Source organism: Dermochelys coriacea, chromosome 11 (assembly GCF_009764565.3).
Source record: "Dermochelys coriacea isolate rDerCor1 chromosome 11, rDerCor1.pri.v4, whole genome shotgun sequence".
In the NCBI taxonomy this organism is placed as follows: Eukaryota; Metazoa; Chordata; order Testudines; family Dermochelyidae; genus Dermochelys; species Dermochelys coriacea.
In genome coordinates this window covers 46594036-46620543 of record NC_050078.2, presented here as the reverse complement: position 1 = coordinate 46620543, position 26508 = coordinate 46594036, and the positions used below count along the sequence as shown (strand labels likewise).

The 26508-nt window shown below is 42.5% G+C and overlaps 1 protein-coding gene across 3 annotated transcripts in view; it reads left to right on the top strand.

Annotated features, from left to right (window-relative positions):
- ZNF385B (zinc finger protein 385B) overlaps nt 1–26508 on the top strand; it is a 321069-nt gene that overhangs the window by 58203 nt on the left and 236358 nt on the right. The window contains exon 1 of one of the 3 annotated variants that reach the window (XM_038421312.2): nt 2247–2636. The exons of the other annotated variants lie outside the window; for them this stretch is intronic. Coding sequence (XP_038277240.1) covers nt 2612–2636 — 25 coding nt within the window. The 5' untranslated portion in view covers nt 2247–2611. Of the gene's footprint in view, nt 1–2246; nt 2637–26508 lie in introns of those variants that run through there. 3 annotated transcript variants of the gene reach the window in all.

The window sequence follows — 26508 nt, the reverse complement described above, 5'->3', positions numbered from 1 at the left end:
TATCAAAGCAATCAACCATTTTGAAACTAAGGGACTTCATTGTATTGTTTTGGTATACTTTAATTTATCAGCAAAACATGTATTGTGGTGATATGATTGAGGTATTATTATTTACATAACAGGTGTTAACTGTGGGACTAATAGCTATGAATAATGTTCATAATTCCTGATTCAAAGATGGAAAAGGTGTAGTGTAAATCTGCTGGTGACTATATTAGAAAATATGTGGTAGTTGAAAAACATTGCCTTTTTCCTGCTCCTTGCTGCAGCCTGTAGATCCAGTGCCCAGAAAGTATACAAATACCTGGTGGAGGTCCACTGTCGGGAAGCTATGAATCCTTCTGTATATAGTGCACATTGCCCCAGTTCCAGATATGGGCTGGTGCAAAAATTGCACCTACAGGTTACCTCTTGGGATTTTTTACTTCTCCATTATTGGTTAGTTAAGGTTCATTTTTAGTAATTGGTGAAGTATTGAAGCAGAACATAAAAAAATCCCCCAGAAGGAGTGGGGGAAAACATCCTTTTGACTAACTAGGAGTTTTAGTGCTAACTATCCACCAGTTTACTCTAATTTTGTGTTTTATAGGACTGGACATGCAGCTGTTTTGGGTGCACAGATTGGTAGATGCCTGGCATATTTGTACATGCAAAATTAGGGACTGTAGTTGAAAATTGCACAAAACATTCTTGGGGCTCTTTTTTTTACATTATTCACCGGCTATGTGTATATGTTGCAAATGTGGGTGTTCATGAATTGTTCAGTAAATTCTCCCAAGTCGGAATTATGTCTTGGTGAAGAATTTTATAATTGGGCCCTCCTTTGGATAAAGAGATGTTCACTTCCTGTCCTAAATTGTGTGACATTGCAGTTTTCTGTTTAAACCTGGCCACATTTCTGCATGGACATGGGTGCAATAGTGGTGCGTAACATGATCTCTAGTCAGGCTGAAACCTGGGTCCTCTGTTTATTTATGATTGCTATGTCTGTAGAGCAGCAGACTTGAGGACACCTATTTTGATTTAAAATTTTTCATGGACCCCCCAAGACTGCTGCTCAGCCCCAGGCCTCACCCCCACTTTACCCCTTCCCCAAGGACCTGCCTCTTTCTGCCCCACCTCCCGAGTACGCCCATCCCTGCTCTTCCCCCTCCCTCCCAGTGCCTCCTGCATGCCACTGAACAACTGTTCCCTGGTGTGCAGGAGGTGCTGGAAGGGTGGGGGAGGAGTTCATTAGCAGGGCCCAGGGACCCCAGTTTGAGAAATGCTGTGGTAGTGTTATAGCCCTGTGGGATGAAAGGTGCTATATAAATGCAAGATGATAGTCATTTAGCTGTTTAAAAAACACCCATTCCCTGACACCTCTGACTTAACTAAAAAAGTAAATCGATACTAGTTAACATACAGTACGTATCTTGGTCTAAGATACTTTCCCTTGCACCAACTGCTAATACCCTAGTATGTTTAGATAATCGTGTAATTGTTTAACAGAAACTCGTATGCCTTTTTGCTTTGCAAACTTAATCTCTCCCTGATCTTCAATTTACTCTTGTTGCAACACTGTTGTGTATCTATATTTTGTATCTTGTATATATACCCCCCTTCTTTGTGGGGAAAGATAACCTCTATGAAGCAGATGAAAAGACAGCAAGATTTACATATTGGGATGTCGGGAGGCGAATGGGAAAATGTCCTTTAGGTAAGTAATCAAAGTGAAAAAGAAAAGTGCTTTGTCATATACTGGCATGCACTTAGATGTTGAAATATCTCTGAAAATATTTACTGTGTTCTACTGTACAGAAGATCTTAGTCTAGGGCAATCTCCATTTCCCCATCTCCCCCCTGCGCAAATATTTACATTACTCTTTATATTAGAGACAGACATATTTGTGGATATTCTTGCTCTCTTATGCTGATTTTTGTATCTTTACATAATTGTATAACTGAGTGCTTCTATTCGTATGCAAGAGTCCAGGAATGACTTTTATTTTTTAATTTACTTTTATTTATTTATTTATTTTTATTTCAGGCTTTTCCAATAATAAATCTCATCTGAATACAGGCTGCTGATTCTCTTCTGTCTTTTATTCACTGTGGAAAAGGCAGAGCTATTTTTAACATTTACACAATTTAGATAGATGATTCTTCATTCTGTGTGGTTTCAAGCTAAATCTGTAGAGCCTTTCATAATCGTATCCTTTTTATGGTTTGCTTGAATTTGATCAGTTGCTGATTTCATGCATTGATAATGAAGGCTTAGGTTGCCTGTTTCTAAGCATAAATCCATCTCAGACTTCTACTTTGATAGTGCTCTGTGTTTCAGTACGCATGAAGATATAGAACTGAAATTGCTTTGCTTTCTTTACAAATGACTCAGTGTGCTTGTCCTCCTTCCCTAAAATGTTGCCAGCGTGTAAAGGATTTTCAATGAGCAATGCAATAAGCCAGCATCTGGGAAGATTTGAAGCTGCATTGGTATAACAGTGTACTGTCACACAGATCAGGGCTGGAGCCAAGACTCTGTAGCACCGTAGATCATATTGGTCACATACTGGAAGTTTTGTTTATCTAACTTGGTTGCTATTTAAGCTGGTTAAATAGTATTGTCATAATGTGGAGTGGACTTCCTAGTAGAGGTGAGCATGATTTTATTATTAAACTTTTCTGGATAGCTTTGAGATTTCACTACTAGATGCTTCCATGTTTGGTACTATTTCTGTGGGTATGTCATTTGTATTCTAGTTATTACAGTGGAAATGATAACAAAAAGGCAAGTTATATCTGGGGTTTTTTTTCAATGTAAAAGTAAGTCTCCTTCTTTCTTTGCTTGCTGTTTGCAGAGGATATCTTATCAGTAGGTGACTTCCTATGCATTTTCAATATTTCAGAACGCGTCAGTGATACTATATGATTTGCTGATCATTATAGAAGTAAGCTAATTAATAGTATGATTTGTACACCACTGGTCACAAAGAAAGCTGCTGTTAAATGCATTAAATCCACTTTTGAATCATGATATGAAGATGAGATAAACTAAGAAAGTAAATGAAATAAACTGCATGCTGCAGTTGACTGCTTATATAAACCTGACATTATTAATGTTAAAAGTTATCACCTGTCATGTACAGAACAATCTCCAATAAGTCATTGGCTCTGACAACTTGTTTCATGAGGGAGGTGTAAAATTACTGTCACTGGTGTCTAACCATGCTTTAGTTAAATTTGACATTAAATCGAGCAAGTTTTATTTAAAAATAGGGTGCTGAAGCTACTATATGAAGTTTATATTAGTAAATCTTAATGTTGAAAAAGACCTTACAGAGCAATAAATAGCGTGTAGCTATATAAAAAAGCTTGAACCAGAAATTTTACCTACAACAAAACACACTAAATTTACTTAATCTGAAAGTTACTTATTAAGCATTACAGTCCTGCTGATGTGCTTAGTCTATGTTGAAACCGGCTTTAATTATGTAGAGATGGTGGTATTAACTTGTTTAATACAGAAAAAGAGAGTTTAAAATTATTATGATTATATTCAAAATGGTATTTTGCTTGCTAAATTAATGTCTGTTTATGTAGACTACAGATTTTTTTTTGAGGAACTAACACAGCTCATGCGTCTTCCTGCTAAATTTATTTATAAGGCAGCTGTTTTATAGCTTTCAGCTATAAAGTTATAGATAAGTGTGTATTTGTTTGACAGAAGATTCGAGAATTTCCATTTACTGCCAGTACATGTAAAGCTTGGCTAAGCAGACTGCATCAGGAGCTCACTATTTGTATTAGCCAATCTGTCTTTGCAAGTCCCAGGGCCACTATCTTGCTAGAAGCCACTGTGTGCTTTTGAAAGCATGAAATTAGTTTTATACTGAGCACATGGTTTCTCATTTAGCACTTCTTTTTATGGTAATGGTCAATTTATAGTTTGCTGCCAGGATTTCAGTGTTCTCACAAAACTGATAGCTTCTGCTAAGGTGTCCTTTGGAGATAAAAGAGAACCCAATTAGACTCTAAATAGGGGAAATTCTCCCCATTGACTCAATTTTTTATTGTTGTTGTTGTTGTTATTATTATTATTTCAAAGTTACTTTATTATGAAAATCTTTCAGATAATACACATCAAAATACATTTTCTTGCCATAGTCTGTTCATGAAATACAAAAATTAATACATTGTCTTGTTACTTTGTGCATAGTTTTGTAATCAGTTTGTAATAGGTTGCCTTCATGAGGTTGGCAATATTATTCCTTTTGTCTATTTTTTAAAGTATCAGGAGCATAATATGTGTGAATGTAAAATAGATGGTGCAAGGTGTATATGTTTTTGTTCTATGTTGCTATGTAGTTCTTTAGACTCCAGACTGGAGTTTTTAAATCTGATATGATTGGTGTTGGTTAAATTACAGGAATAAAGGAAAATGGCTGTAAACAGTTATTCTGCCCCAGACTCACCCCAAAATGCATTTTACCCGTAACCTGGTGAAATTGCTTTTTATAAATGTTCAGCTCTATTTAGCTCTTTTCCTTTGAAAGTGAAATTTTCATTATGCTGAACTATGCACTGTTTCCATAATTGCAGATGCTGTCAGCTAGAGGTTAAGAAGCTAAAGATGTTAACAAATGTTGAATTTACTTAATACTAGGCTGCTTTCCTTAGGTTAGTTTGGCCACTTTATGCTGTTAATTCCTTTTGAAAGCTAGGCTCTCAGTTCTGTGCCTATTTAATATAGGTCTCCCTCAATGCTTTGGAATAAATCTTGCAATAAGATCAGCTTTTACAATACAGTATATACTTATGTGCTGTAGTTTCTCTCCAAGTGGCAAATCCTGCCCCTGCCTCTTGCCCCTTGGAAGATCCAATAGGCAGTGTAACTGCTGCATTTCCTCTGTGCGGGTGGTGAAGGTAAAACATGAGGAGCTCTTTCTATACCTGCATGGGCTTAGGAAGTGTTGGAGGTACAAGCTGGTTGATGTAAAAGTAAGTTGGTACACCAATTGTATGCTTCCCTGCCTCATGGAAAATGGAAGGGTGCAGAAGTTGTGAAGACTACTGGACAGTGGGAGGAGCCACAAAACACCATTGCAGTCTAGGGAAAGGATTCTGTCCATACCTGGCAGCCACAGAGCTCCCTGCACCAAACCTGTGTGTCTGGGTTGGCCCTAAGAATTGAGGCTTGGATACAAACTGACACAGTTGGGTTTTATGTAGGTTTAAAAATATGGTTGCTGTCATTTTCAGACCTTTAAATTCATTGCTCCATCATTTTTCTGTAAATGCTCAAAGCATACCAAACAAAAAATGTTGGTGCTTACATTTAGAAAAAGGTGTGCTGCAAATACCAGTAGCACAAGCTATTAAAAAAAAATACTGTTTTGTAAGTACAGTGCATTTTTCTTGCTTTGTTCTTTTTGGACTTGTCAAGTATTTTTATTGCTATCAAATACATGCTTGCCAAATTACAGGCAGGCTAGTTCTTTGTTCCACAACTTTACGTTGTGAGTAAGCTGTTTGCAACTTCAAAGATCTTACATCCTCTTAAATGTTTAGATCACTGCATAGCTCTCCTTCTGCCAGTTCAAACTGATGGGTAGTGAGAGAATCACCTTCCAGAACACTGGTAGTGTTGGGCAAGAAGCAGTTTGTTTCCTTGTTGGGAAATTTACTGCATTGAGACAGTACTGAAGGGTGCTATTTTTGTATGGTGGCTTGCATGATGTTTCCCTATGAAAATATTCATATTTTTTAATCATTTTCCTTTGTATTGATATATAGGATCTCTGAGAATTGAGAGAAATCTTTTGGATAAGCAACACCCCATTCTGGGTTTCTCTATAAGAATCCCTGTAGGATACAAGGACACTGTAGGTGAGAAAGGGAGTGATTTTGGGGAAGTGTCCTGGAGTTTATAAAGAATCCCATTCTGCACCCTCTCTGCAGGCTGGAGAAACACCTGGAAGGAGTTAGGCTTTTAGAAGTCTCTCCTTAAAGGTTAGGCCAAGTCTTGGGCTAGCCCCTGAAAAAGGTTCTTCGTGCTCAAGAAGTGCTGTTTTCAAGAGTAGTTGAGGTCCTGGAATATGAGGCAGTTGAAGTATCCTAGGTCCAGATCGCTTAGCACCTTGAAAATAAGGAGTGAAAGTTAAACTTGACACTGTATTCAATAGGAGACAGCTGAGGGAGTGCAGTGTAAGGCTGATGTCCTCAGCAGTTGGATTGTGTACCAGTTTCAATTTTCTCAGAGCTGATGGTTTCAAGTCCAGTTAGACTGCATTCCTATAATTAAGAGAAGTCACAAATGTGTTTATCAAAGTCATGTCATCATTAGCAAGGATGGGATTCAGTCTTCCAGTCAGTGATGATGGAAGACTGCTTCTTGTGGATTCTGCTGTGTGAGAACTTTGCATCAGGAGGGTCCAGAAGAATTCATAGAATCATAGAAGAGTAGGGTTGGAAGAGACCTCAGGAGGTCATCTAGTCCAATCCCCCTGTTCAAAGCAGAACCTACCCAACTAAATCATCCCAGACAGGGCTTTGTCAAGCTTGGCCTTAAAAACCTCTAAGGATGGAAATTACATCACCTCCCTCGGTAACCCATTCCAGTGCTTCACCACCCTCCTAGTGAAATAGTGTTTCCTAATATCCAGCCTAGACCTCCTCCACTGCAACTTGAGACCATTGCTTTTTGTTCTGTTATCTGCCACCAAAGAGAACAGTCTTGCTTCATCTTCTTTGGAACCCCCCTTCAGGTAGTTGAAGGCTGCTATCAAATCCCCCCCTCACTCTTCTCTTCTGAAGACTAAACAAGCCTGGTTCCCTCAGCTTCTCCTCGTTAGTCAGGGTAAGCTCCTGCCCCCTAATCGTTTTGGTTGCCCTCCGCTAGACTCTCTCCAACTTGTCCACATCCTTTCTGTAGTGGGGGGCCCAAAACTGGACACAATACTCCAGATGTGGCCTCACAGTGCCGACCAGAGGGGAATAATCACTTCCCTTGATCTGTTGGCAACACTCCTACTAATGCAGCCCAATATGCCATTAGACTTCTTGGCAATAAGGGCACACTGTTGACTCATATCCAGCTTCTCATCCACTGTAATCCCCAGGTCCTTTTCTGCAGAACTGCCGCTTAGCCTGTCGGTCCCCAGCCTATAGCAGTGCATGGAATTCTTCCGTCCTAAGTGCAGGACTCTGCACTTGTCCTTGTTGAACCTCATCAGATTTCTTTTGGCCCAATCCTCCAATTTGTCCAGGTCACTCTGGACCCTATCCCTACCCTCCAGCATATCTACCTCTTCTCTCCTCCCTCCCCCAAATTAGTGTCATCTGCGAACTTGCTGAGGGTGCAATCCATCCCATCATACAGATAATTAATGAAGATGTTGAACAAAGCCGGCCCCAGGACCAACCCCTGGGACACTCCACTTGACATCGAGCCATTGATCACTACCCATTGAGCCCGATGATCTAGCCAGCTTTCTATCCACCTTATAATCCGTTCATCCAATTCCTAAACTGCTAACTGGCTTAACTTTTTGTGGGGATGCAATTAAATGAAAGCAAACTGTAGCTTTAAGCTCTGTAAGGTGCCTCCCTCTGCCTACAGGCATAACATCTGTCTTGCTAGGATTTATCTTCAACCAGCTCTTGCTTATCTGTGCTGATTTTAGCCAGATGTTGGAAAAGCTGGGTGTCAGACAGTACTGTTCTTTGCATTTGTAAGTCCAAGTTCTTCGAGTGCTTGCTCATATCCATTCCATGCTAGGTGTGTCCGTGCTGTGTGCACAGTTGCTGGAAATTTTTCCCCCATTGCTATCCGTTGGGTCGGCTCTAGTGCCCTTTGAAGTTGCGTGCGCATGCACCAGTATAAAGAGCACCGCTGGCCCTGCGCCTTCTCAGTTCCTTCTTACTGCCTGTGATGGTTGCTGGAATGATCATGGTTGCTGTGGCAAGGTTTCTTTCCCAGTGGTTGGATTTTTTCTGTTCATATTATGTAAGTTATCACAATTAGTGCATGTAGCTCTCAGAGTTAGCGTATATAGCAATGTTAATAATTGTCCTTATCATTGGGACTTTTTTGCTCTAGGGGCTTCAAGCCATGCTCTTGCGGCAAGCTGATGCCAGTTAGTGACCTGCACACTAGCTGTCTAAAGTGTCTGGGGGAGTCTCACATCAAAGAGAAGTGCCAGTTCTGCCGGGATTTCAAACCTAGCACCAGAAAGGACAGGGACATTCAGCTGAAGGCTATTCTCATCAAGGCAGCCGTCAGACCTGTCTCGGAGCCAAGCCACTCTGAATTGGTGCAGAGTACTTTGGTATCTGTGCGGAGCACTCCTACAGAACCTTGTTCTTCCTGGCACCATTCTCCATCCTTGTTGCCAAGGAAGAAACCTAAGAAACAGCGCACCAAGAGAGGGTGTTCTCCAGTGCTGAAGAGAGACAAGCAGGGACAAGCCACTCATCCTCCCCCGAGCCACTGATGGTACCACAGACTCTGCCTAGAGTACTGAGTCCAGTACAGGACCACCACCAACTCCTAGAAGCAGCCGTGGGGCCAGGTGTTTGCTGACTCTTCGACATGGAAGGTCTTTCTGGTGGTGAAGGACCTGCTGTCCCTCCTGATGCCACTGACCCATCAAGGACCCTCACCAGCCAAGGTGACTGGGGACAAAAGGGAACGAGGTCCGACAAGCTCTTTCCCAGTGCAGACCACTGTGGCACTGTCCAGAGGCAAGCCCTCCATACTACTGATGCATTGGTCACTATTCTGACATCGGTCTCCTGACACTATCTGGTGGTGGAAATGGGTACTGCACTGCCATGGTCTCCAAGGGAAGAATCCTCTTTGGAGTCCGAAAGAGGAATCCTTCACTCTGTCCAAGACCTGTAAGCCTCCGGACTTCGGTACTGACCCTCCTGCCGGCGCCTGGCCACTGGTTGATGCAGTGGCAATATTGAAATCCTTGGTTCCCCTGGTATTGGGGCTCCCTTCCAATTGCTCATACTCTGTGTCAGAAAGGTGGGCTACCACCTCTTTCTATCCAGCACCAGACTTTGACTCTGGCACCAAACCCAGTGCGAACATCTAGGAAGTGGTCACAATGGACGTGATGGAAGCAGAGGAAGAGGAGGAAGCCCCTCTTCCAGCACAGGCCTTCTCCTCCTCATCCCTTGATGAGGCAGTTGCAGGCCCTAGTACTCTGCTCCCTTAAGACGACTTCAGGGCCCACCAGGACCTCTTAAAAAGGGTTGCAGTAAACTTGGGCCTGGAGGTGGAGGAGTTTATGGAATTGGCACACAACCTAATTGACATCCTGACTGCAGCTACTCCCTCCAAAGTAGTCTTGCCCATAAACAAAGCAGTATTGGGCCCCGTTAAGGCACTCTGACAGACTTCTTCTCTGTTCCCCACCTCAAAGAGAGAAGAAATACTGTGTCCTAGCAAGCAGGGTTCAAATACCTTTACCCGCAACCCTTTCCCCCTGAGATCCCTGGTATTGTCGGAGGCAAATGAACAGGACAGAGAGGGTTAGTTGAGTGCTATCCCTCTAAAATAAAGAAGCAAAGCTGGACTGGACCTGTTTGGATGCAAGGTTTATTTGGCTGGTACTTTCCAGTTACGTATCTCCAACCAGCAGGCTTTGCTGGGGAGGTATGATTTTATTCTGTGGGACTCGTCCAAATTTAAAAACTCCCTTCCTCAGGAATCGAGATAAGAATTCATGGCCATCCTAGAGGAGGGCAAGATTGTGGCCAGGAACTCACTTCAGGCAGCTTTAGGTGTGGCCGACTCGGCAGCCAGGACTATGGCATCGGCAGTCACCATAAGACACTCTTCATGGCTCAGATCTTCTGACCTCCTTCACCAGGTTAAGCAGCCTGTCCAGGAAATTCCCTTTGAAGGCATCCTAGATCTGCCTTTCCTCAACATATATCTCAAGAAACTGAGGTTCCACATAGTTTCCCTGGCTTCCATCATTCCCTCCCTGGATCCAGGAGACAGTATGTCGCCCTCAACATAAAAGACACTTATTTCCCAGTCTCTATTTTTCAGAGTCGCAGAAAATTTCTCAAGTTTGTAGTTGGTCAGTGCCACTACCAATTCACCGCTCTTCCATTTGGCCAATTGGCAGCCCCATGGGTGTTCACGAATTGTATGGTGGTAGTAGTCTTCCTCCAGCATCGAGGTGTGCAAGTCTACCTGTACCTTGATGACTGGCTGACCAAAGGTCAGTCACAGACTCAGATGCAGCGTAGCATCAGTATAATACAAGCTGCCTTCCATGTGCTGGGTCTGTTGATAAATGAGCAGAAGTGAACCCTGGTCCCAGTTCAGAGAATAGAGTTCATCGGGGCAGTGCTTGATTTGACCCATGCTAAAGCCTCCCTATCAGAAGCCCAACTCTGAGCTATGTCAGACATGATTTCCAAGGTCATGGTTCACCCAATAACGACTGCTTGGGTCTGCCTCAAACTATTAGGTCACATGGCGGCATTTACCTGCATTGTGCGGTACGCGAGGCTATGCTTCAGATCTCCTACAGATGTGACTGCTGTCAGTCTAATCCCCAAGCAGACACCATCTGGACTCAATACTCTCAATCTCTCCTCCAGTTCTAGCTTCGCTGACCTGATTGGAGAGATGCAGAATCCATAATGGAGAGGGTACCATCGATAACCCTAGTCTCAGACGTGTCAAACCTGGGATGGGAAGCCCACCTCATCTAAGGCCCTCTGGTCCCAGGAAGAACTCTCCCTGCATTTAAATGGCAGGGAACTCAAGGTGGTATACTTGGCTTGCCAGGTGTTCCTTCTGCAGATCTTGGGCAAAGTGGTGCAGGTCCTGATAGACAACACTGCATCAATGTTTTACATTGAGTAGGGAGAGGCTTGATCTTCAGCTCTGTGCCAGGAGGTCCTCTGGCTGTGGGTCTTCTCTGTGAATCATGCCATTCATCTCAAGGCATCACATCTCTCAGGAGCCCGATATGCACTGGCAGATTGCCTCAGCAGATCCTTTTCTTCTCACCATGAGTGGTCCCTTCACCCAGAGGTTGTCAATGTCCTCTTTCAGAGGTGAGGGCCTCCTCAGGTGGACCTGTTTGCCTTCAGACAGAACAGGAAATGCCATCAATTCTGTTCACTGCTCTGGCACAGCACAGGCTCCCTTTCCGATGCCCTACTGCTCTTGTGGGTAGACCACCTAATGTATGCCTTCCCACCTATCCCCTTCGTTCACAAAGTCCTCCTAAAAATCAAATGGGACAAGGTAAAAATTATCCTGATAGCACTGGCGTGACCATGCCAGCATTGGTTCGGTGTGCTTCTGGACCTCTCAATGGCAGCTCCACCCGCGCTCCCAGTCCGCCTGGACTTGATTTCACAAGGCCATGGCTGGTTGCTTCACCTGAATCTTGCCTTCCTGCACCTGACTGCCTGGTTGTTACATGGCTGAATCCTGAAGAGCAGGCCTGCTTGGATTAGGTTTGACAGGTCTGGCTAGGTAGTAAAAAGCCTTCCACCAGGGCTACCTACCCAGCCAAGTGGAAATGTTTCACTTGTTCAGCGTCCTAACGGAATCTCTCTCCATCCCGATCTTTGCTGCAGTCTATCTTGGATTATCTGCTCTACTGAAAGCATCAAGATCTGTCACTCTTGTCTATTAAGGTTCACTTGGCAGTCATTTCAGCCTTCCATCCTCCAGTGAATGGCAGATCAGTCTTCACAAGATGACAATCTGGTTTCCGAACCCGAGGGTAGAGGCTTTCCAGCTCCTTGAGAAACCTATCTCCCCATGGGACCTGAATCTGGTCCTGTTGAGGCTCACAGGGCCTCCCTTTTGAACTATTGGCATCATGCTCCCTACAGCTTCTCTCCTGGAAGGTCTCCTTCCTAGTGGCGATCACCTCAGCCAGAAGGGTCTCCGAGATCAAAGCCCTGATGTCAAACCCTCTTATACAGTGTTCGTCAAGGGCAAGGTCCAGTTGCACCCCCATCCGGTCTTCCTAGCAAAGGTGGTGTAGCAGTTCCACAACAACCAGGATATTTTTCTGCCAGTCTTCTTTCCAAAAGCTCATGAGACCGCTGAGGAACATTGGCTTCAGATACTGGATTTTAGGTGGGCCCTTCTCTTTTATATTGAGAGAACTAAGCCCTTCTGCAAGACCACACAACTCTTTGTAGCAGTAGCAGAAAGGATGAGAGGGCTACCTGTGTCATCCCAATGAATCTCGTCCTGGATAATTGCCTGTACACAAGCTTGCTATGAGCAGGTGAAGGTTCTGCCTCCAACCATCATGACCTCTCATTCCACAAGAGCCCAGGCTTCATCAGCAGCATTCCTCACACAAGTACCAACCCAGGACATCTGCAGAGCTGCGACCTGGTAGTCAGTTCATATCTTTGCTTCCCACCACACCACACCATCACCCAACTGGCCTGTGATGTCAGTTTTTGGAGAGCAGTGTTGCAGTCGGGATGTTCATGAACTCCGAGCCTTCCTCAGGGGGTACTGCTTGTGAGTCACCTAGCAAGCACTCGGAGGGGAAAAAACAGTTACTAACCTTTCGTAATTGTTCTTCGAGATGTGTTGCTCATGTCCATTCCATGACCCGCCCTCCTACCTTTGTCAGAATTACTGGCAAGAAGGAACTGAGGGCATGGAGCTGACTGCTCCCTTTATACTGGTTTGTGTGTGACTCCAGAGGGTGCTAAAGCTGGCACAACGGATACCACTGAGGGAAAAATCTCCAGCAATTGTGCATCTGGCATGCACACACCTAGCATGGAATGAACATGAGCAACACATCTCTTAGAACAACAGTTATGAAAGGTTAGTAACAGGGTTTTGTTTTTTTATATGAACAAAAAATGAGGGGGTTGAAAAATGTTTATATTTTTACAGGTTGAATAGAGGCACCTTTTACAATGTCTGTTAAGTAAAACTTTAAGTGAAATCCCTATCTGAACTTCATTTATGACCTAGATGGTAAGCTCTTCAGCGCAGAGATGGTCTTATTTGTTACTTGTTTGGACAATCCTACCACAGTGGGACTCTGATCCTTGACTGGAGCCTGTATTTGCTATTGTAATACAAAAATTATTTATTTCTCTGTTTCCTTTCAGGAATACTATAAGTTGTGCAATTGTGAAACGCTAATAAATAAAATGCCTGATTCTGGACTCAATTACACTGAAAATCCAGGATTCAGAGTAGCAGCCGTGTTAGTCTGTATTTGCAAAAAGAAAAGGAGTACTTGTGGCACCTTAGAGACAAACAAATTTATTAGAGCATAAGCTTTCGTGAGCTACAGCTCACTTCATCGGATGTAGCTCACGAAAGCTTATGCTCTAATAAATTTGTTAGTCTCGAAGGTGCCACAAGTACTCCTTTTCTTTTTACTGAAAATCCAGAGTAAGTTCTTTGAGTTACATTGGTGGAACTGAGACGGGGCCCTGTGTTTTCAGTCTTGTACAGGAAAATTTTTGAGAAATCCACCACCCCAATGTTTACTTTTGGAACTCAGTAAGTGGTCTGTAAATTGTGCTGTAATACAGGCCCAGTGGTGCCTGCCGCTCCTTATTATTTTTTAGTAGTGTCTAATAATAATTTCCTAAAATAAATAATGTATCATTTAGAACTAAGGCCATGGCTTCCAGCTACCTCCAGCTCCCCCTGCCTCCCAAAAAACCTCCTTTTTTTTTTTTGTTTTGTTTTGTTTGTTTGGAGTCCTTGATGCTAGGAAACAGTTCTATCAGAATATTTTTAAATTACTTTAAAGACACGCTAGCTCAGAACTTGGTTATGGATTTTTACCAATGTGAATGAATAGTGTGTGTGCATTCTCAATTCAGAGTTAACCTATGATTGCAGTGACAAGATGGTAAAATATGTTTTGATTCATTGTGTAAAGGTATAAATCCATAATTTAGGAATGACCATTTAAATGTAAGCAAAAGTAAAGACTTTATCAGTGGAGCACAATTAAATAAAGTAGTAGAGCATGGAGAAAATAGAGGTGAGGTAGGCTTCCAGGCATTAATATGGCACATGTGGGTAAAGTGAAAGAAATCACTTCAAGGAAAAGCAGGCTTGGTGGAGTTAAAATTTATTATTAGAAATAAGTCAGTGTACAGTGGTCAGCTTCTTTGCTAGTGGTGGTGTCAGAGCTTGATAATGAGGCTCTATTAATGAGCAAGGGTGTTGAGGTAATTACTTTAGTTAAATTTTCAGTCACCTAGGAACCTGAGTCCCATTGACTTTAATGAGATTTGTCTCCTAAATGCCTAAGTTGCTTTTGAACCACTAAGGCCCTTTTGAAAACTTCACCCTATGAGGTTAAAATTTTACCTTTGGAGCAAAAGTTACCTGAAGGCAGTTATTACAGAAGCATCTGTAAGTTAGTTTTTAGTTCTTTCTCTCTCTCTCTCTAATAAAATCAACATTTCTGTCTGAAAATTAACTACTATGGTTATGATAACTTTAAGCATTACTGACTGGACAAGTTAGTAAGAAATATTGTCTCCATTTTTTTCAGTTTATTTACTTAGTTCATGCGACAGCACTTGGTCTACTCATTTTCACTTTTGTTACTCTATAATGTAGTTGGTTTCTTCCCTACAGAAAAGCCCCTTATAACATCAGTTAGGGATCAGGAAAACATTTATCTTTAAGGAATTAAAAAAATAAATAGGACACATTATTAAGAGGCTGTCATTAAAGGGTATTTTGCTTTATTAGCTTTTTAAAAACCATCCAGTTGATGTTGCCCTTAATTGTATAAAAAGTCCATATTTTGGCATGGTTACTATGTAGCTAGCAGTGGATACTATTATAATTTCTAGAGCTAGTAACTAGTAAAACTAAAAACCCTTAGTCACTAACATTTTCATGAATAGAAGTACCTAGTCTGGTTTATGTTTTGAGAATGCATATTATTGCTTCATGAATTTTTGGATGACTACCATCTATTTGTAAAAATGTTCATGAATCGAAAAAGTCCCATCAATTTTTAGCAGAAATGATCATCCCAGTGACTTACAGTAGAAGTGTGTTTATGTATTAAAAACATTAAAATAATGAATAGTATGTTTTTATTCAATCAGGGAGCAGAAACAACACTGTGCTACTTATGGAATCGGCCACACACCACAAATTAACGATAGATATATGAAGTGAGCAAAATACAATCTGAAAAGAATTAGTATGAAGATAAATAATCCAAACTATCGAGAGAATATTTAAGATTAACTCAAAGACAACTGGGATCATTTATGCAAATTGCTTGCTAAGCACAAAAAAAAGGCACTGGATTCTTAAATGTTGCTTGTAACAAATAGTTTGACCCGCTCTTACCAAAAACTACCATATCAGTGACTGTAAATATCCTGTATTCTAATGGGCTGAAGCAATTCTGAATCAGTTTAATGGCAAACAGTAGTACAAGCTAATGTTTGGGGGGAGGTGAATTTTTGTGACATCGTTTAATGTAGTGATATTTTTTTACTTACCATATAGTTTCAGTAGATATCAATAGATATAATTTTTTTACTTACCATATAGTATCTAATGCTACATTTCTAGTCGTGAATATTTTGAGTAAAAGTCAGACAGGTCATGGACAGTAAACAAAAATTAATGGCCCATGACCTGTCCATGACTTTTACTAAAAATACCTGAGACTAAAATTTGGGGAGAGAGGCTGCCCGGATGCCCCATGGTGGTGGCGGTGTGCAGCATGGGACCCCTGTTGGTGCGGGGGGGGAGGAGGTGTTGGCACGTGGCTCGGGACGCCCTGTGGTGCTGGGGGGGGGAGAACCTCCGCACCTCTCTCCCTGCCCCAGCAGCAGAGTTTGGGTGTAGGAGGGGGCAGAGGGTTGGGGCATGGGAAGGGCTGGGGGATGCTCTGGGAGGCACTTAGATGTGGGGTTCCCTAGAAGCAGCAATGTCCCCCTCGCTCAGCTGCTAGGTGGAGGCATGGCCAAGCACCTCTGCGCACTGCCTCTGCCCAGGGCACCACCCCCACAGCTCTTCTTGGCTGGACTGTGTCAGCCAGGTGAACCAGCTGCTGTAGAAGTCATGGAATCTGTGACTTCCATGACCTCCGTGACAAACTCGCAGCCTTAAATATCAGCAATGTTTTATTTTTAACTCGCTTGCAAAAACATGTCAAGTTATGTAACATTGTTCACTTTGAATTCATATAATATGTTTTACTAATGCTTTTAGCAGATATTTTGCATTTGAAATCTAATATCCTATATTTGAAATCAGGAGACATTTATTCCTAGAATAAGCATTATAACCATTAGCAGCAGCAGTAGAATTTTCTTTCCATAAGTGTGTATTTAATCTGAAAACATCGATTTTGTTTGTTACAAGATCAGTAAAACCTGTGTATAAACACCACACCTTTTCTAAGTGACCACCTATCATAGACAACAACAGCAAAGGTATCTCCAAAAATGTTAAATTAATAACCTTGGAACAGGGTAAGACAAGATTGTAAATCACCCTTTCGTGGTCATCCAGTGTTAAGCCTTTGGTGGGAGATTTCCCTAAAATATTCAGTGTAGTTGTAGTCAAGTTAACCAGTGACTTCACAGAACTAGTCTCGGATAAAACACACCTTCTTGTGCGAAAATGGTTGAAGCACTTTGGACTTCAGTGCTCATCCAATAAAGTTAAGCCCATCTGTAACTGTGAGCAGGATCCTGGACACAGTTCATGCAGAGGAGACTCTGAACTTTATCTAGTACCGTAAGTGCTGGAACTAGGGTTGCTGGGGGTGCTACGGCAGCCCCTGGCTTGAAGTGGTTTCCATTAAATACAGAGTTTATGGTTTGGTTCAATGTCTCTCAGCACCCCTGCTATAAAAATTCTTCCAGGACCCTGCCTAATTCTGTTGGTTACTTTGTTTTTATAGTGAAATACTAGATGGTATGTTTTTATAGTGAAATACTATAATAAACCTCAGATTTTTATTTCTCAAATGTCTGAGTTATCTGGCACACAGATCAACGTTTTAGCTGCACATGACCTTTTATACTTTAAATGTCTATTTTATACTGAGTATTTGTATTATATTTTATTATAATTCAAAATCTGTAAATGCTTTATAAGCAGTACAGTTTTTTGTGTCAAATATGATTTAGCTTTACTATGATTCCCTAGTCTTTTAAGAAAAACTTTCAGCCACCTTTATTGAAAGGCCGTGTTCCTTAAAAGAGAAGTTTTTCTCAGTCCCTTGAGTAGGTTAATTCAAGTTTCTCTGTCTAGCGATCTTGTGTATATACAAGAAATACATTTGCAAGATTGTAAATTGATTGAAGGCCAGCTTCACCATAAAAGTCATGGACTTAACTTGAAGTTGAGTTTATGAATTTTACCACACTTAATATGTCTGACATAATGGCGACAGCTCTATCTTTCTGCCCTCATACTGCTTTATTGGATAATGATTGTCTGTTGCACTTTATTCCCCTGAATGTCTTCTCCAGCAAAAAAGGGCCATGTTTATAGAAAGATGCTCTTGTTCATGGTTAAAACCTGTGCACCTGCTGGAATGATCCATTTATTTTCTGCTTTAGACAGGACACATCTCATTTTCCATCTTTTGGGGTCCATTCCTGCTGCCTGTATTCAGAAATGCTCCCATTAAAGTTAGCCAGACTTAAAGTCCATGCACAGTTTGAGGAAATCAGACTATATTTTCATTTGCCTTATACTCTGTTGCCATTATAATCTCATATAAGAACCCTGGAAGATGGTGACTTTCAGATGGAAAATTAAGGTGAGTGTGAAAGTACTATGTCAAAATTACTTGAAGGCCTGACTTGCATCAGTATAAGCAAGAACATTCAGAATTGGCGGGACTCTCGATTTAAGCACCACATTTAGGAGTAAAATGTAGTAGGATGTTTTTTTAAAAAAAATCCCATATAACATGCATCACTTACTATTAAATTTTACAAGATTTTTTTTCATAAGGGTGAGGGAAGGTGTCAGTATCAGAGCCAGGACTGGAACTGAGGAGTTCCTGCCTGCCAGTCCTGTGTACAGACCAATAGAGTATACCCGGTGCCAATGGGTGAACTTACATATGGGTCTGCAATTCCAATCCACAGTGAGATGAGAATGAAACTGCAGCTTTAACTGTGCCTTGGTTCTGTAGAATTAGTGCAGAGCCTGAATATTAATTGAACATATTCTTTTCACTTATTAAGATCAAAATCTCATTTTGCTTTGTATTCCAACATACAGATTGAATAAGGGTTACCTGAATTCATTATGGCTTGCTGGTTGCTGATTAACTGTGAATTTGTCCAGATTTAATCTAATCCATCTCTGTATGGGTTGGTCTGATGTGGTAGCGCTCTTCATTCCCAGAACCAGCAGGGACTGAATCCAGTGAAGGCAACAAATTCAGCCCCTGTGGGGACATGCGTGCCTCACTCAACAGCAATCCCTCGAGCTGTTAATGAACAGCACTGACTGTTTTCAAAAGATTTCAGAAGAATGAAAGTTTGAAGAACATGATGCCCAAAAACACATGTGAAGGGGAATATACCTAAAATGTAGGTGACAAAACAGTTTTTTTGAATGCTCAAATGCTTTTTTTTTTTTTTTTGAATGCTTGAAAAACTGTAGTCCAGAATCCATACATGATTTTACTACAGGGTATTCAAAGCCAAGTGATGCTTCAGTTAGTAATTGAACAGCAATAAATGGTGATGGTCCACAGGGAAGTGATTCCTTACTGTAAATTGCATATTAAGTACTCTGGAATTCTTCAAGAGATGTCCCTGTGGGTGCTCCACTCCAGGTGATGGTGCGTCCCTGTGCCTTCGCTCGGAGAGTTTTGCAGCAGTGCTTATACAGGTTGCACATGCGCAGTGCCTGCTTCACGTGTGATTGGCGCTTGAAGTGTTGCGTCCGCGACCTGGAGCCCCGTGTTCCTTCTCAACTGTCCCTGGCATGAGAGAGAGCTCAGAAGTCCTGCTGAAAAACTTTGATTTTTTCAGATAAGTCTTAGGTAGTTAGACAGTTTGGTGGTGGTAGCTGGTTTCGGTTTCCGTTTCACTTTCGCCCCTGTGTAAAGAAATAAATAAACATTATTCTGGTTCACTGAGTTTTAAAAGATGCTCGACCTGCGGAGAGGCAATGTCAGTCTCTGATGGGCACATTCAATGTGTCTGGTGTCTGGCAGAATTTCATGTTCCCCCAGAAATGTACCCATTGCTCTAAATTGAAGGGTAGGGCATGAAGAGATAGGGACCTGAGGCTGAAACTTATCTGAATGGAGAAGTCATTGAGACTAGCCTCTGACCTGGGACAAGAAGGATCTTTGCGACAAAGGTCTCCAGTCCCTTCACCACCAAAGTCCCGAAAATCTAAAAAGCCTGTTTTAAAAAAAAAAAGCCAGCTTCGCCACCTCAAAGGGAGCAGACCAGAAGAAAAGGTCACCTACTAGATCGCTCTCTGTGGTGCTGATCGCACTGAGGCTGAGCACCTCCGATGCTCGGGGCACCTCTGGCACCGTCCATGTCTAGTCTATCACCAGCACCCACCACTCCGATGCAGACGCTAATGCGTCTAAGCTGCCCACTTCCACCATGGCACCATCAGCACCTCCAATGGAGTTGGCACCAACAACTGCTCCAAACCCCATGCCACAGCCCGGCACTGCTAGCACAAAGGTGCCAACATATTTCACGTTGTCTTTGATCCACACCACGCCCACTGCACAACCACTGCCGGCACTGAGACTCTCAGCACCACAACACTTTACTCATCACAAAGACCTCTACTGGTCTCTTCTACCTCAGAGTCTCCCCTTCTGGGCACTGATCTCTTGCCCACTACAGCGGTGCCGTACCAGCAGTCATCTCCAATAGCCTCGCACTTCTCGAGTGACGATGACGCAGTGGAAGGATTATTTTCTTTTCATCACTCTTCCCCAATCAGGTCACGCATACCTGAAAGATCATCACCGTCAAGATAAATCTGACCACATGCCACCATGGTATGGACACCCATGGATGGGACCACCCACTCCTTTTTCTGGCCTTGGCCTTACTGGAGCCCCTGGCGGTCTCACAGAAGACACCACAGCAGATGTCATAGTCCACATAGTGACAGCATCAGATCACCACCTCCAGCCTCCGAGACGGGAGTAACTGTGGCACGGGAGATATCTATGGTAGACCAGGAAGAGGACACTGCTCTTGACACCTCGCCACTCATCAATAATTCATCCTCCTCACCCGACAAGGCTATTGTGCCCCTGCCACTGCGGATGACTTTACTCATTTCCAAGACTGGTTCAAAAGGGTGGCTACAGAACTCAAAATTGCCCTGGAAGAGGTACCAGGAACTCAACACGAGTTAACTGACGTCTTGCAAATGTTCTCTTCATCTAAGATGGCACTGCCAATCAATGGGGCGATCATGGAACCTGCAAGAGCAGTGTGGCAAACTCCAGCTACAATTCTACCAACTTGCAAAAGGGCAGATCGTAAATATTATGTCCCCTCAAAGGGTTCAGAATTTTTACACATCAAGCACCCAACTCACTGGCGGTTGAGGCACCCAACCAAAGAGGTAAACAAAAATATTTCCAATCCACCCCAGCTGATAAGAATGGCAAAAGGTTGGATCTCTTTGGCTGCAAAGTATACTTGTCATCCACGCTCCACTTTAGAGTGTCAAATTATGCAGCATTAGTCGCCAAATATGACCTCAGAAATTATGGTAAATTTATGGACTTTATTAACAATATTTCTGATGAAAAGAAACCACAATTTAAGTCTTTGATCTCTGAGGCATAGACAATTGCATGAACTGTGCTAGAGGCTTTCCTTGATGCAGCTGACACTGCAGCCAGATTCACCTCTATAGCTGTTGTCATGCAATGAACCTCATGATTTAACTCCACAACTTTTCCTAGGGAGATGCAGAATATAGTTGAAGCTCTCCCCTTTGACGGCAAGAAGTTGTTCGCAGCCAAAACCGAGGAGCTGCATACTATGAAAGATTTGTGGGCCATGCTCCAATCCCTTGGCATTCATGCACCTGCTGTGAGAAGATGACAATTTTAGGTATCAATCATACCAGAGGAGCAGATACCCCATTTACTCTCAACAACACCAGAGACCCTATGAGCAGCAGCAACAACGTCAGAGACAAAGACCACAACGATGACACGCTCCACCATCATTGGCACCTCAGCCACCTCCCTCTAACAAACATATTTGAAGGCTTAGTCGAGGGTCTAGAAAACCTATTCCAGGTTCTAGCGCTTTCACCACCACTCAGCTATTTATAGACCATCTATTCCTTTTCTACCTAGAATGGCTGACCATCACCACCTACAAATGGGCCCTGGAAGTCATCAGATTGGGCTATACTATCCCTTTCCTTTCTATACCGACCACCTACCCGCACTCTCTATCCATCTTCAGGGATCCATCTCATGAATACTTGTTACGCCAAGAGGTAGAGCACCTCCTCCAACTGGGAGCGGTGGAACCAGTCCCTGTACAACACAGAGGGAAAGGGTTTTATTCCCATTACTTTCTAACACCAAAGAAGAACGGAGGATGGTGACCTATCCTTGGCCTCAGACGACTGAACAAGTTCGTAAAAAAACAAAGGTTCAAGATGGTCCCCTTAACAATAATACCAGTGCTAGAGCAGGGGAACTGGTTTTTAGCCCTTGACCTGCAGGATTCCTATTTTCATGTGACAATACACTCTGCACACAGGCATTTCCTCCGATTTGCCTTGGGCACAACCCACTATCAATACAAGGTACTACCTTTCGGCCTGTCAACAGCACCACAGGTCTTCTCCAAGATCCTTGCCATAGTAACGGCACACCTGAGAAAACAAGGAATAATATTATTTCCTTATCTGGACTTCTGCAGTCATGCACTCCTCCTAGATGCCATTCACTCTACACAGACCACAATGGATTATTTCCAGAGATTCGGTCTGCAATTAAACATAGTCTATACAATCGACTCAACAGCTGGAATTTATAGGCGCTTCCCTCGCTTCCATCACTGCGAAGGTATCACTCCCACGGGACAGATTTGACACCATAAAAGCACTCATGTACGCTACAGAAAAGTTCACAAGTCACAGCCCACGAATGCCTACAACTACTAGGCCACTAGGACCACATGGCAGGGTGCAGGTTTGTGGTCAAACAAGCACACTTTCGTATGCACTGGCTCCAAGGTTGGTTAGCAACTGTGTACAGATCAAACAAACACAGTTTGAACTTGCGGTTAACCATGCCTCCCAAGGTAAAGGACTCACTGACCTGGTGGACTCAACCACACAACCTGTGCCCGGGGAATCCTACTCATACAAGACCCACCATTGCATATTATAACAACTGAAGCCTCCCTCACTGGCTCGGGAGCACACATGAAACATCACACAGCTCAGGGACTATGATCCATGACAGAGACAAGTCTGCATATAAATTTCTTGGAACATCATGTTGTCCGCTATGCCTGCCTCCATTTCTTGCCATTCATAAGAAATCAAACCATAAGACTGATGACCAACAATATAACTTGCATGTTTTATGTAAACAGGCAAGGGGGATCTTACTTGATCTTACTTCCTGTGTACCAAGGCCATCAGACTCTGGAATTGGTGTATCCGACACAATATCCCTATCTCAGCATCATACCTACCTGGATGTCAGTTACCCCATAGACTGGGTACATGTCACCTCAGGACAAAATGCAGAGACAAAATTTCTCAATACTTTAAATGACTGCTTCTTGGAGCAGCTGTACAGGAACCCACAAGGGGAGAAGCAACTCTCCATCTAGTCCTGAGTGGAGCACAGGATCTGGTCCAAGAGGTAACTATAACAGGACTGCTTGGAAATAGTGACCATAATATAATAACATTTTAACATTCCTGTGGTGGGAAGAACACCTCATCAGCCCAGCACTGTGGCATTTAATTTCAGAATGGGGACCTATGCAAAAATGAGGAGGTTAGTTAAACAGAAATTAAAAGGCACAGTGACTAGAGTGAAATCCCTGCAAGCTGCATGAACACTTTTCAAAGACCCCATAATAGAGGCTCAACTTAAATGTATACCCCAAATTAAAAAACACAGTAAAAATTAAGAGCCACCGTGGCTTAACAACCAGGTAAAAGAAGCAGTGAGAGAGAAAAGGGAATCTTTTAAGAAGTGGAAATCAAATCCTAGTGAGGTGAATAGAAAGGAGGATAAACACTGCCAAATGAAATATAAAAATGTAATAAGAAAAGTGAAAAAGGAGTTTGAAGAACAGCTAGCCAAAAACTCAAAAGGTAATAACAAAAAGTTTAAGTACATCAGAAGCAGGAAGCCTGCTAAACAACCAGTGGGGCCCCTGGATGATCTAGATACAAAAGGAACACTTAAAGATGATAGTGTCATCATGGAGAAACTAAATGAATTCTTTGCTTCAGTCTTCACGGCTGAGGATGTTAGGGAGATTCCCAAAGCTGAGCCGTCTTTTGTAGGTGACAAATCTGAGGAATTGTCACAGATTGAAGTGTCACTAGAGGAGGTTTTGGAATTAATTGAGAAACTTAACAGTAACTAGTCACCAGGACCAGATGGCATTCACCCAAGAGTCCTGAAAGAACTCAAATGTGAAATTGCGGAACTATTAACTATGGTTTGTAACCTGTCCTTTAAATCAACTACTGTACCCAATGACTGGAAGATGGCTAATATAATGCCAATATTTGAGAAGGGCTCTAGAGGTGATCCTGGCAATTACAGTAAGTCTGTCAGTACCGGGCAAATTAGTTGAAACAATAGTAAAGAATAAAATAGTCAGACACATAAATTGTTGTGCAAAATTCAACATGGTTTCTGCAAAGGGAGATCATGTCTTACTAATGTGTTAGAGTTCTTTGAGGGGGTCAACAAACGTGGACAAGGGGGATCCAGTGGACATAGTGTAGTTAGATTTCCAGAAAGCCTTTGACAAGGTCCCTCACCAAAGGCTCTTATGTAAATTAAGTTGTCATGGGATAAGAGGGAAGATTCTTTCATGGATTGAGAACTGGTTAAAAGACAGGGAACAAAGAGTAGGAATAAATGGTAAATTTTCAGAATGGAGAGGGGTAACTAGTGGTGTTCCCCAAAGGTCAGTCCTAGGACGAATCTATTCAACCTATTCATAAATGATCTGGAGAAAGGGATAAACAGTGGCAAAGTTTGCAGACGATACTATACTGCTCAAGATAGTTAAGACCAAAGCGGACTGTGAATAACTACAAAAAAATCTCGCAAAATTAAGTGACTGGGCAACAAAATGGCAAATGAAATTGAATGTGGATAAATGTAAAGTAACGCACATTGAAAAAAATAACCCCAACTATACATATAAGATGATGGGGGGCTAAGTTAGCTACAACTAATCAGGAGAAAGATCTTGGAGTCATCGTGGATAATTCTCTGAAGACGGCCACGCAGTGTGCAGCGGCAATCAAAAAAGCAAACAGGATGTTAGGAATCATTAAAAAAGGGATAGAGAATATGATGGAGAATATCTTATTGCTCTTATATAAATCCACAGTACACCCACATCTTGAATACTGCATACAGATGTCATCTCAAAAAAGATATACTGGCATTAGAAAAGGTTCAGAAAAGGGCAACTAAAATGATCAGGGGTTTGGAACAAGTCCCATATGAGGAGAGATTAAAGAGGCTAGGACTTTTCAGCTTGGAAAAGAGGAGACTAAGGGGGGATATGATAGAGGTATATAAAATCATGAGCGGTGTGGAGAAAGTGAATAAGGAAAAGTTATTTACTTGTTCCCATAATATAAGAACTAGGGATCACCAAATGAAATTAATGGGTAGCAGGTTTAAAATAAATAAAAGGAAGTTGTTCTTCACTCAGCGCACAGTCAACCTGTGGAACTCCTTGCCTGAGGAGGTTGTGAAGGCTAGGACAATAAGGTTTAAAAGAGAACTTGATAAATTCATGGAGGTTAAGTCCATTAATGGCTATTAGCCAGGATGGGTAAGGAATGCTGTCCCTAGCCTCTGTTTGTCAGAGGGTGGACATGGATGGCAGGAGAGAGATCACTTGATCCTTACCTGTTAGGTTCACTCCCTCTGGGGCACCTGGCATTGGCCACTGTAGGTAGACAGGATACTGGGCTGGATGGACTTTTGGTCTGACCCAGTGTGACCATTCTTATGTTCTCATGATGCCAGAACACCATGATAGACCAATTCAGCAGATGCTTTCTGCAAGACCATGAATGGGAACTCGACGATACAGCGCTGCAAGCTGTATTCCGAAAATGGCATTACCCATGTATAGAAGTGTTTGCAATGGCCAGCAACACCAAGTGCCAGAAATTCAGCTCCAGAACAGGCCTGGGAAAGCAATCCATGAGGGATGCATTATTGATCACCTGGAACACAGACCTTTGTTATGCGTTCCTACCAATACCATTGCTACACAGAGTAACACAGAAAATTCAGGTTTCAGAGTAGCAGCCGTGTTAGTCTGTATTCGCAAAAAGAAAAGGAGTACTTGTGGCACCTTAGAGACTAACAAATTTATTAGAGCATAAGCTTTCGTGAGCTACAGCTCACTTCATCGGATGCATTTGGTGGAAAAAACAGGAGAGATTTATATACACACACAGAGAACATGAAACAATGGGTTTCATACACACTGTAAGGAGAGTGATCACTTAAGATAAGCCATCACCAGCAGCGGGGGGGGGGGGGGAGGAAAACCTTTCATGGTGACAAGCAAGGTAGGCTAATTCCAGCAGTTAACAAGAATATCAGAGGAACAGTGGGGGGTGGGGTGGGAGGGAGAAATACCATGGGGAAATAGTTTTACTTTGTATAATGACTCATCCATTCCCAGTCTCTATTCAAGCCTAAGTTAATTGTATCCAGTTTGCAAATTAATTCCAATTCAGCAGTCTCTCGTTGGAGTCTGTTTTTGACGTTTTTTTGTTGAAGGATAGCCACTCACAGGTCTGTAATCGAGTGACCGGAGAGATTGAAGTGTTCTCCGACTGGTTTTTGAATGTTATAATTCTTGACGTCTGATTTGTGTCCATTCATTCTTTTACGTAGAGACTGTCCAGTTTGGCCAATGTACATGGCAGAGGGGCATTGCTGGCACATGATGGCATATATCACATTGGTAGATGCGCAGGTGAAGGAGCCTCTGATAGTGTGGCTGATGTGATTAGGCCCTATGATGGTATCCCCTGAATAGATATGTGGACAGAGTTGGCAACGGGCTTTGTTGCAAGGATAGGTTCCTGGGTTAGTGGTTCTGTTGTGTGGTGTGTGGTTGCTGGTGAGTATTTGCTTCAGATTGGGGGGCTGTCTGTAAGCAAGGACTGGCCTGTCTCCCAAGATCTGTGAGAGTGATGGGTCGTCCTTCAGGATAGGTTGTAGATCCTTGATGATGCGTTGGAGAGGTTTTAGTTGGGGGCTGAAG